Below are 12861 nucleotides of genomic sequence, written 5' to 3' on the forward strand. Positions count from 1 at the left end.
AAACCCTACATGTGAGAATATACCGGTTATTTTGTTGTTGTTGTTGTTGTTGTTGTTGTATAGTCAAACCTCTCTATAACAGTATCGTTTGTTTTGATATTTTTTGGCTTTCACAGTAAATAGTTATTATACACATATAACAACATTTGGCGTTTAAATATATTTTGCTGTTATAGACAAAAATGATCCAAAAATTAATTTTTTCTTTTATAATATTACATGTAAAAGAGCAAAAAAATATTTAAAATTAAAATCTCAAAAGATATGAATATTTCACGAATTTAATGCTAAAGAAATTTAATACATTAAAAATTCACAATTGAACGTACAAAACCTCTAAGGCACACAATTAAATCTTTCAACATTGATGGAAGAACTCCATAATTGTAGCTTGTTTTGTACATTCCAGTCTCTTACTAGCAGTATAACGCTTGAATCGGTGAAGATTTCCTTCTAAACTTGTAGCAGAAGGCTTCAAATAAAAAGAATGATGTGCATATCTTCAAAAAGTATAAATAGATTTTTTAAATATCTTTTGGCATTTTTCTAATGCAAAATATATTATTTGTAGATCTTCAAAATAAAAAATATATGATGTGTATATATTCATGGAACGTATTTCCATACTTAAGATAATATATTTTTATTATAAGTTGTAATTAAGGTTATAAAAATATATAGAATTATTATTATCAATAATCTTAGAAAATTTATATGATTGTTATAGAGGGGTAATTTTACAAAAATAATGTACTGTCATACAGATGGTTGTTGCTGTTATAAGTAGAAAGTTATTATAAAGAAGTATAATATAACTTAAAAAATCGGTTCTGAAAAAAACTAGGTTGTTATAGTGAATGAATGTGGTGTGACTATATATATGAGGGTGTAGGTTAAACTTATTCCAAACTTGAGGGACCATTGTCTTTTTTTCTAATAAAATTTCCAGTACTTAAAAACAAATAGGAGGCTGACAGTTTTTGCCAAGGACGCCTTTTAACGTTTAACCCCCCCCCCCCCCCCCCAGAGTCAATCTCTGCAGAACCCTCTTCTTCACCCACCTCCCCTGAATCCTGTACTACTCCTATTAATTACACAACTATAGAACAAAAATCAAACTGAAGAAAATTTAAAATCTTCCAATACTAGTTGCATCAGATTCATCAAAACCGAAGATCGGGACGTAAATCGATCAACCAACATAGGAGTCACGACGCGTATGATTGGTAATTTGATCTATCACAGATTTAACTTTTTGTCAATGTGCGTTTTACCTAAATTGTTGAATATTGTAACGAAATGGGTCCAAATAGAGCAAATGTTCGATCGGAACGTTGAAATCATGTGTTAATTGGTTTCTTTTCACATTCGATCTTCTTAATTATCTTTTTTTCTTTAAATTTAAATTTTATGGAACTTCTGTAAGTGTGATCTTATTGCATGTGTGAAATGTTAGGTTACATTTGCAAAGGTGTCTTTGTTCTAGATAATTGTTCTGCTAATTAGTTCACAATATCTTTAGTTATGTACTTTATTATGCCTCAATCCCCATCAATTTGGGGTCAATTCTGTGAATCGTCTATGTTCATTCTGCTCCATCCATACCCACTTTCTTCCCCACTAAGTGATAAATGGACTTTTTGCGTAACTCGACCCCAAAAGCTACCTCAGTATTGCCCAAGACCATATAAAGAGACTACGAAATTCAAATTCCACTGATGTGGCTCAACATTCCCTCACGCTCATGCCTGCAAACTAGAGCATGGATAATAGAAATGGGGGCCCAAACATCAGTAATAATAAATTGGGATGGGCCTGGCTCTGGTACCATGATAATGGACCTTGGATCTAACTCACCCCAAAAGCTAGCTCATGAGGTTAGAATTGCCCAAGATCAAAAGAGACCATGAAATTCTCATCTCACCGATGTGGGACTCAAGACTAAGTAAATGTCTCCAAAGCAAAGTGGAGGTTCTCCAAATTTCAGGCAAAACTGGACAGTCTGGACCTAATGTAGTATAATGACAACAACTAAGTTTTTATTCAAATTAGTTGGTGCCAGATTTTGCACATTGTCTTTTGAGGAATATAGCTCAGTTTAGTAGGTTCTTGATGAGTCCAAAGAGGAAACTGTTGTGAGGTGGTCCCTTCGAGGACATCCAATAAAATTGGAATGATAATAGCATGGCCCCTGGGCAAGGATGACACGCAAATCGGAACTGTTTTGGGGTAAAGCCGTTTTAAGAAATTTTAAATAGCTTCAACATGCCATGGGTCGAGGAGACCCCCTAAATTGTTATCGAATTTTCTTTCTTGAAACTTCTGAATTAAACATACCTTGTTCTTCTCAATAGTTAAGGAACACAAAGGACAATATAGGCAGGGGCAACTGCTTCATTTATGGCAGGTGCTGGACATGCTCTCGTAGGTTAATAGAAAGTTGCATCAGCAGGGTATAATGCATAAGTTATTGTCATTTATTGGGAGTATGTCATAAATTGGGAATGAGAGGATATTAGAAAATTGTTGGACTGCATCAGTGCAAAGTCCTAGCGAGTGTTAAATATCTCTAGATTTCCTAAATCTGAAGAACATAATTTTTCAGTAAACTCTGCACCTTTGAATCGTCATATCATTTTAACATCTATCTCCTCTTCGAAGTCCCTTAGGAGTGTCAATTTTTCGATTCAACGTCTCTACATTTTAGGCGATTTATTCTTTCAGTTAAGAGTTTGATAATTTTTAATAGAATGTCTTCGAAGTCATACATCTTTGCGAGCTTTGAATGATTTATTTGGTGTCACATAGGAGTAGTGGGTCTTCGATTTATTACTCTAGTTAACATCTAGTTATTTCCTTTATTTATCATTTGTTTTCAATTTTTTTTTTTTGTATGTGTGTGTATTCTCAAAATGAGAGCAAAATCATTAGATTCTGAGAGATAAACTTAAAGATAAAAATGCATCTTTGAAAAGCTACTCGCTATCTCTTTTCCACTTGAACAAGAAAAGCCTGGCACTTATTGGAACTAAAAGTAGGAAAGTCCCTTAAACAAGGCCTTGTTGGAATCAACTGTCCAAATAATAGGAAGTATGAACGAATTTGTAAAGCCGTGTGCAATGAAAAATGCAAGCACGGCTTGGGGAGGGGTCTTTACTTGTTTATTTAATTTAAGATTAACATTTATTTTATTTAACAAGGAACTTATATATTTCCTGCTTCAAATCTGCAAGTTTAACTCTTACCTTATTGTGTTTGCTTGTAGTTGTATGCTTGTGGAAGAAAAATGGTGAAGTTGACAATGGTTGCTCGTGTGACTGATGGTCTTCCTTTAGCTGAGGGGCTGGATGATGGTCGTGATGTTCCGGATGCAGATTTCTATAAGCAGCAAGCCAAGTCCTTGTTCAAGAACCTCTCTATGGGCCAGATTGACGCATCAAGGATGTCTGTGGAAACTGGACCTTATATTTTCCAGTATCCTTTTATTTTGTTTCATATAGCATCTGTTTCGATGTTCCTGGTTTGTTTACATCTCTAGATTCAATGAAATCTTTCAAAATACGTACTTCGTAGTTACCTTTATTTTATTTTATTGTGAGATAGTACAAGCTAAGCAATAGAATGGTCTCTCCCAAAACACTTCACTGAATTACTTAAGTGTGTAGCAATTTCCATCTCAGAGAAAGACACAGAATTTTGTCAATTTGTTTATGCACTTGTGAGCGACACTGCACTTTTTAATTTTTGTATTTTATTTTTTGGGTGGAAGGGGGTTCCTTTAGAGACTCCCTAATGAATATTCAAGAAATTCAATGATCAAGTTGCCCCCTTCCTCTTTTTTGTTTTTTGAACAGTTTATGGAATAACAGCAGTTTGGTATACGCTTGATTGGATTGCTTAGCATCTGCATATATTGTTGCAAAATTTATGGGCAACTAGGAATTTTCATGATATAAACAGAAGTAGCATAACTAACAAGCGTTGCTCCGACTTCTTCTTGGGAGGACCAAAATTTGAGAATAAACCAAAGACAGGCCCTTATGTGTACAAAGTCAATTTTCTCCTTCAAAGGTTGCCTTGATTCTTTCCGTTCAAAGTACCCACATAGGGATGAAGAGTGCTCCAGCTTAATGCTTTCAATGAACTAAGAGGGATCTTTTTTGTTTTCCTTTTGGAGGACTTCTTGCCCTTACCATATATCCTCTCTGTTTCTCTTTCAGTACAGTTTCTTTTTCAATCTAATAAGCAATAATTTGATTGACACCTAACCTTGGATATGCAGAAACTGGTAAGTACATTTTGAAAAGGAGAAGCTGAATAAATAGGCATGATGCATTTTATACATATCGAAACTGTGATTCTGTTTTTAGGCTTTGAGTCATGGTATGCACTTTACCTATTTAAGCAATATGTTATTCATTTTCCGGATTAAATAGCAGGTTTAAGCTTATAGATGGAAGTATGATCTATTGAAAAAAATCTCACAAAGTATTTGCTTTCCATGTTACACCTTTGCGTCCACTACTTTTTCCTTTCTAAAATAGATGTACTTAACTACTGCTTGTTTGATACTGAAGTTTTCGTTCCACCAACTAAAAGTAAGGTGCTCTCTGGGGATTCAGTGCTCTCTTAACTCATGACCTCAGTTATATCATTGAAGGCCGTGTTTGTTATTTGACAATGTGTGATCGCTCTTATCCCAAGAAACTTGCCTTTCAATACCTGGAAGATCTTAAGAATGAGTTTGAGCGTGTCAATGGGAGTCAAATTGAAACTGCTGCTAGGCCTTATGCTTTTATTAAATTTGGTATGGTCTTACCTTTACTGTGTGCTTTTCTAATTTCTTATTGATCTTCTTTTGAATACTAATTTTTCTTCTTCTTGCAATTTGTAATTTTCTTGATTCAATAGATACATTTATACAGAGGACTAAGAAACTGTACCAGGACACCAGAACTCAGCGCAATATTACAAAGTTGAATGATGAACTTTACGAAGTTCATCAGATAATGACTCGAAATGTACAGGATGTTTTAGGTGTTGGTGAAAAGTTGGATCGTAAGTCTCTCATTCTAAAGTTTGCCTGATCTCATTACCATCTCATAATATTTGGAAAGTTTCTTGTGCTAACCTTAGCACTTCCTCATTCATCTTCTAAATATCTGGGAAGCTACTGATGCTCAGTGTTCTACTTCAGTTTAGCCTTAAAAGGCTACTAAATACTGTCTGACAATTTCTTTATTCACAAGTATTTTATGCTATTACTTGCTTTTTCATTTTTTAAGTTTACTGTTATCCTGAAATATTAGTTATTGGTAATACCTATTTACTATGTATAGATTTCTTTGAAAACTTCCTAGTTCAGTTATAAAAGAAATATGGAGCTTCAAATTTTGTCGCTAATGGTGCACCAGAAACAAAAGTAGAAAAGATTGTGGAAGACATGTAACCTTTACTGGTTCGAGCATGAAGATATAGATATGGTTTAGTGATCCTCCGTAGATTTCATTAACTTTTTTAACAACTGACTTTGGTGTAACCGGAGGTGATTATTGAAGTATTCATTCCTCAATTTTATCTCCGTTATGTACCCCTGAAAAGAAAATTTCTGTACTCGTTCATTTCTTTTGATCATAAGATACCAAATTAAAGCTTCTGGTTTTTTTTTTATTAACTCTGGTTTTTCCTCTCACTGCGTGATTAAGACATTGAAACAGCATCTATTTATCAGATGAGCTATTATCTTTGTAGTCTTTATATTCTCAAAACTAGGTTGTGTAGCTCTAATAACACAAAGCCTATGCTGCTTGTGTTGCAAAAGGGTGGGCCAAAATCAACCTGTGTCAAAATAAAGGTAAGAGTTGCATCAATTGTGACATTTTATTGCATCAACAGTAATCTAAAGTGCAGCTAAGAACAGAATGCAACGGAAGCAAAGGGTTCATATAACTGATTCCAACTAATTTGGATTAAAGCTTATTAGTTGTTATGCCGCATTAGTTCATGTGTTTGTCAGGAGTGCTGTTATTCTAGTTAGAGACCCATCCGTTTAGGCATAAAGTGATATATAGAGAACTTCTAGTTTTGGAAAACTCTTAATTTGTCTTAAAAGACATTATTTTGGTTTCCTATAATCGAGAAATAAATCTGAATAAAGCGCAACAGTACGGAGTTTTATCTAGTTTACCCCAACTAATATGAGATTCAGGAATAGTTGATTGATTGATACAAGCCCAAACGCACACGTCTTTTTGTCAGTCATAAGACTCGAAGCTTTAAATACATCAGCAAATACTCTTTCTGTGATGTATCATTTGTCATGTAGTAGTTCTCCCTCTTTTTTTATCTTTCTTATGTTCATGGGATTATCTCCTATAGTTTATGTTTGATATATAGAGATTTGATTGTTCAAATGTGAAATTCTGCAGAGGTCAGTCAGATGTCCAGTCGCTTGACATCAGAATCCCGCATATATGCTGATAAAGCAAGAGATTTAAATCGTCAGGTTAGTGCCGTGGAAATTTAAGATAATGCTTTCATATACTTGGCGGGAAGTGTACTTTCCACTTTTAGTTGGAATGCAAAGTGGTGATGTAAAAGGATTTCAAGGAACATGAAACTTGGGATATGTTCTTTATGTTCTAATGCGCACACAGCTTCGTATCATGTAAGATGTCACTGTAGAAGATTATGGGGCTCGGTCTCCGGTTGATTGCGGATGGAAATTTTCTATTGTTGAACAGAGTATTTGGAGGCCTGTGGTTAAGAAATAGGATGGAGAAATGTTAAACTATGATGTATCACCATTGAGGACTTCTGTTTCGTGCCATTACTCCTCGAAACTTGCCCTTGCTTCAGTTTCGTTTGTGCTTAGACTAGGACAAACCAACAGAAATGGGAATGAAATTTTTCCCCCGTCTGGTTCTAGTTTTAGGTGTCTTGTTAGATCCTTGCACTAGCATAGACATGTAGGCATGTATCAGATGTGGATGGTGTTGCTTCTTGTCTTATCATGGATATACTTCTTTAATTTTTATTTTTTTATCTGCAATTACTTTAATATACTTACTCATATCTTCATAACTTTAGGCTCTGATTCGGAAATGGGCTCCGGTTGCTATTGTCATTGGAGTTGTCATTCTCCTCTTCTGGGCGAAAAATAAGATTTGGTGATTCTGCCATCCATATGCAGTTTAGAGAAGTGTTATTACTCTTGAATACTTCCTGATTTTTCAGCATCAAACTGTGTGGCAACAGAGACCACTTAACATTTCAAGGTGGCTGCCGTGTTGTCTGCACAATGAAGAGATTGTTTTTGTGCGGCTATGACACCCAAGCTGTGATTTTGATAATGTAAAACAGAGACAGACCATGATGAGCCATGTTGGTAAACTTTGAAAAATGATACTAATTTCAGTCTTCTCAGCATATTTTGCATTATAACATAACTTTAAAACTTGAAATACAACATATTCTTGTAATTCTGAGGAGATTAGTTGCAACTTTGATATATAGAGATACAGTATAAGATTGCAGTGTCTATATTTCGTTTTCTTCCTTCCCCACTTATACATGCAAATGAAGTTGAAGTGTTTATATCGACGGATCGAAATTTCCCAGAAAATTTCGTGTTGTGCAACAGAAAATGCCTTCCAACTTTTAAATCTTGTTAGCTGTTAGTTTGATAGTTGGCGATTTAACTGAAATGAAGTTCGCCATTTCTCGGATATGAAGGTTTCGTCTGCTTTGTCAAATTAGCCTATTCTCCTATATCCTCAAGGTGGTATTATCTAGTCCATCTGATATCATTATCTTCTCTTCTGAATATTTCAGACCTTGTTCTGCCACTCATAGTTCAATTAATCGATTTTTGCCTCCATAATTTGTATGACTTTATACTGTAGTTAATAAAGCTGCTAGCTCCAATTTTCAGCAAATTCTCACCCGAACAGGACTTTTTTTAATTTTTATTCTGCTCCCCTTTGATCTCCTTTGTTGGAGCTATTGCTTCTTTAGTGAGTCGAACCCACGACCCTGAGATTGCAGGTGGAGGTACTGACTCAATGCTTACTACCTTTACGCAAGATCAACCAAAGAGAGCATTCCTACCCTTCATTTCGACAAAACAGCATTAGGCAGGTCAAAGTAACAAAAAAGCTCATCATGGGTGTGGAACATCCATTCTCAAAGGGATTTATTTGTGGTTCTGAGTTTTACTTTACCAGCTTCTTGAAAGAAAAAAAGAAAAGGAATTGGATATTTGCCCTTGTAGTGAAACAAAGATTGACCAACATAGATGTAATATTTTGGGAGGCCAAAAGTTCTGGCTTAGCTAAATTTTTATGAGGAAGAACTGTAATGTGACCATCGTATGTTCAAGTTCCATAGCGCGATAAATTTCTTTGGGGCAGAGGACCCGTATTTAGAGTAGTTATTGAAACAACATATTCACATTATTTCAATTAATAAAAATTCATTGAGTGTGCATATTCCAGCAGATTAGCTTAACTGTTGTGTACGTGGCCTGTTGAAATGCGCAGGGATGAACTTTCAAATGGGTGACAAATGGGCGGGTTGGGCTGAATTTGGGCGGGTCAAGATGGGTTGAGTCAATAAATGAGTCATTGCCCAGCTCAGCCCAAAGAGTACTTGGGTTAAAATGGGCTGAGTCAAGATGAGCTAAACAATGGATCATAACCCAACTCGCCCAACTTGACCCATATTTTTACAAATTAGAACCATACTCCATCTTGCTTAAAGAATACGTTTAACCTTTTATACACCTATGTATGTTCCCTACTTTCCTAGCTTCCTCATAATTTATTCATTTCATGCACCGGCAATGAATTGCTATATATCTAATTTTAAAGTTTTAGCTAACAAACACATGGATTAATCTTATACTCAACTATTCATGAGCTTTTATAACTTTCTAAAACCAAATAAATATTAAAAGTGTAAAAGGAGGGGGGAAAAGCAAAGAAAATAGCGGTTGGACAATGTTTCAGAAAATATTTTGAAGAAAATTTTTGTGCAAGATAAAGGTTTGTCTAGTTGATTTTTTTTTTCCAGATGTTGGAATTGTTCCAAAAACAATTCATTTAGAAAAGAGCGTTCCGGCAACACGAAATTTTCAGAAAACTTTGTTGATAAAGTCTTTTAGAGAAAAACAACCCAGACACTTTTCCGTACAAACTTTGATTTATATCTATTTATGTAGTTATTATTTGTTATGTAACACAAGAAGCCCTACTCCGCACTTAAGAAGTACTATCAAAATATATTTTCTTAAATAACAAATTAGTATTTAAAATTTATAAGTTGAAAATTATCTTTTATGTTATTTCTAAATAAGTAAATTTCAGCACTACTCAGTTACAAAATTATTCATATTTATATTAAAACTTAGATACCTTGATTCTCGTTTTTAAACTTAGATACAGAAACTAATGATAGGGCAACTAAATTTCTAGACAAGCCTTCAGTTGGGTTGAGCTCCCTTTGTTTTGGGTGAGTTTCATGGGTTAGTATTTGGGTTCAACCCAAATAGACCCATGAGCTAAAATATTTCTAGCCTAACCCATTAATCTCTAGGCGGGTTGGATGGGTTTGGGCTCAAATTGGCACCCCTAATTTCAGGGTGAAATTTTAAAAATAGCCAGATTTACAAGTGGTAATTGAAAAATAGTCACAGTTTCAAAAGTAATCGAAATTAAGCCATTTTTCATGTAAAGATAAATCTGAACGAAAACACTGTTCAAAATTCGGAAAATATTCCAGCATAATATACTGAAGTTCGAATTTTTTACATGTGAACTTCCATCATAATATACTGGAGTTCCAGTACATTATGATGAAACTCCATTATATTATGATGGAGTTCCGGTATAAATATACTAGAACTCTATCATAATATACTGGAGTTCCAGCATAATATATTGGTCCAGCATAATATACTAAAAGTTCATACACATGTGCACCAATCTCCAGTATATTAGGTTGGAACTTTCCGTGTTGCAGCAAAATAGTGGCTATTTTTCAATGACTTTGCAAACACTGGCTATTTTTCAATTATCAATCCAAAAATTGGCTAGCCCGTGCTATTTTTACCTACTTTCAATCCATGCGCTCTACCTGTGTGAAGAGGGAGGAAATAAAAGTAACATACAAGAAAGAGCGCGCATTGAGGGTAGAGGGAAAAAAGACTAAGTGGGCATTTGGACATAAGAATTGTAAAATTCTGGAAAAAAATAAAAATAAATTTCAAGTGAAAATGGTATTTGAAAACTAAATTTGTGTTTGGACATGAATATAATTTTGGGTTATTTTTTAAGTTTTGTAAGTGATCTGAGTAAAAATATTTTGAAAAACAGCTTTTTAGAGTTTTTCAAATTTTGAAAAATTCCAAAATCCATCTTCAAGTGAAAATTTGAAAATTTATGGTCAAACACTAATTTCGAAAAAAAGTGAAAAATTTCCAAAAAAAGTGAAAATTTTCTTATGTCCAAACGTGCTCTTAGTACTATATATATATATATATATATATATATATATATATATATATATATATATATACATATGTAGTGAATGTATAAAAATTGATTCATAAGTTGTGCTAACTTATGACTTTTTTTAACTCTATGTAGGTAAATAATCCAAATAATGGTGTAAGACTATCAAATTCCGGGATGAGTTAGCTTCATCTAGGTTGACCTTTACATGACTAAAGAGTTGTTGTTAGGGTGAATTTCAAAAATAGCCAGATTTATAAGTGGTAATTGAAAAATAACCACAGTTTCAAAAGTAATCGAAATTTAGCCATTTTCATGTAAAGATAAATCTTAACGAAAATACTGTTTTAAATTCGGAAAATATTCCAGCATAATATACTGGAATTTGATTTTTTTACTTGTGAACTTCCAGCATAATATACTGGAGTTCCAGTATATTATGCTGGAACTCCAGTATATTATGATGGAGCTTCGTATATTTATGCTGGAGCTCCATCATAATATACTGGAGTTCCAGCATAATATGCTAGAAGTTCATACACAGGTGCTCCAATCTCCAGTATATTTTGCTGGAACTTTTCGTGTGCTGGAGTTCCAGCATAATATGCTGGAAGTTCATACACAAGTGCACCAATCTCCAGTATATTATGCTGGAACTTTTCGTGTTGCAGCAAAATGGTCACTATTTTTCAATGACTTTGCAAACGCTGACTATTTTTAATTACCAGTCCGAAAACTGGCTAGCTCGTGCTATTTTTACGTTACTCTTCTGTTAATAATTAGGGACCGAGAAAAGATGAGTTCACATGAACAAATCAAATGGATAAAGCTACAACAATCAACTTTCAGGTTTCACCTTATCTTGCAGTTCTCTACACGGCCACAGCTGATATTTACAGTTTCCTAATTCAAACTGAAAATTTGTCAACTTTCCAAGTAAGGATTAACCACTGTAAGTTTACACATTGTACTCGTTTACATGTTCATCAACCAAGAGTGCCAGAGTGGTTACAACTATTTCACACCCTAAGAAAGAGATGCAGCTATTCTCAACAGAGTAAACTAAACATCTAGAAATATCATACTGAACAAGATAGATTATCATATTTAGACCAATGGAAGTGGACTCATCTAAGATGCACTAACATATCAACAAACCTAGTGTTTATCCGAAAAATGGATAGAGTTGAATTTATACGTAGTTCTAAGGATACGTGGTGTAGCTTGACACAAATCGGAAAAGTAAGTAGAAAAATATCGAATATTGACAGTAAAAAAGGAATAAAATACAAACCAAACTGAGTAGAAAACGATTTATAAACAAGCAAGATGAATCAATGTACAAGGCTCACAAAAGGATAATTTCTCCTGTATCTATATGTAAATATCAATAATCTTTTCAATAAGGGAGTGTGTAGATGCCTCAATGTTCAATTGCCCTTTTGCAGAAATGATAGCCACTCTTTTATAGTGGAGGGATCCTACTTTGGATATAATAAAAAATACATAGTGGGGATCCCATGATATATTAGTTAATTTAGTTTTTCCTTAATTTCCGCCGAGATTCTCTCCCCAAGTGCGGCTACAATGGCTCTTGTCTCTTAGCTCGATCTTGGTTGGACTTGATATTGGTCGATCTCCAGATTTCGAGCTCGATACTGACTCGAGCTCAATATTGACTCGGGCTCGGTATTGACTCGGGCTCGAATCTTGAGTTCGATAACGCCACTTTACATCATAATTCGATTTGGACTCGAGCTCGATAATGACTTCGAGCTCGGTATTGATCGGTCCCTGAATCTTGAGGTTGGTAACTTGGCTTCAGATCTCATCTCGGTATTATGAAAATAACCCTCGGTCAATCATGTTTCAATCTTGACTAATTGCATGAAGGGCAAAACCGTTTTTGACCGTATACAGATAGTCCCCTCGTTTCTCTGAAAGAATGCGGCGAGAAACGACATGATTTTCCAATGATACGACTAGATACACACTGACGTTTGCATCGAGCTCGACCATGACGTATGTGATAACTGTCCCGTCGGTTCAGTTACCAAGGCATTAAATGTATATTAGACGATGGTCGGCCACTGCTGATATTGAACCGTCATTGCCAACTCTATAAATAACCCCTCTCTTTACCATATTTTACTTTTAGATCTCCAATCTCCAAATCTTCTTCCTTTTTCGCATCTTCTAAGTTTATCCGCAAATCTGTGATTTTCACTACAAATTTCTTCTCAAAATACCAAAATACTTCTGATCTTTGTTCACAGAAATTTAGATGGCCAAAACGTCAAAAACTGTTCCTTAAAATGAGAATGCCTCTTCATTGCGGCCTGCCGGCGAT

At 34.6% G+C, this 12861-nt stretch overlaps 1 protein-coding gene and 1 pseudogene across 1 annotated transcript; both read left to right on the forward strand.

Moving 5' to 3' along the window:
* The first annotated feature begins 1023 nt into the window (after window positions 1-1023).
* LOC107799411 (25.3 kDa vesicle transport protein SEC22-1) lies at window positions 1024-7542 on the forward strand. The gene is made up of 6 exons (XM_016622519.2): window positions 1024-1226; window positions 3266-3474; window positions 4647-4807; window positions 4912-5058; window positions 6429-6505; window positions 7090-7542. The coding sequence occupies exons 2-6, from the start codon at window positions 3287-3289 to the stop codon at window positions 7171-7173; spliced, it is 657 nt and encodes a 218-aa protein (XP_016478005.2). The 5' UTR covers window positions 1024-1226; window positions 3266-3286; the 3' UTR covers window positions 7174-7542.
* On the forward strand, window positions 2144-2226 carry LOC142170104 (U6 spliceosomal RNA; annotated as a pseudogene).
* Window positions 7543-12861: the final 5319 nt, after the last annotated feature.

Source organism: Nicotiana tabacum, chromosome 15, assembly GCF_000715075.1.
Source record: "Nicotiana tabacum cultivar K326 chromosome 15, ASM71507v2, whole genome shotgun sequence".
NCBI classification, from domain to species: Eukaryota; Viridiplantae; Streptophyta; class Magnoliopsida; order Solanales; family Solanaceae; genus Nicotiana; species Nicotiana tabacum.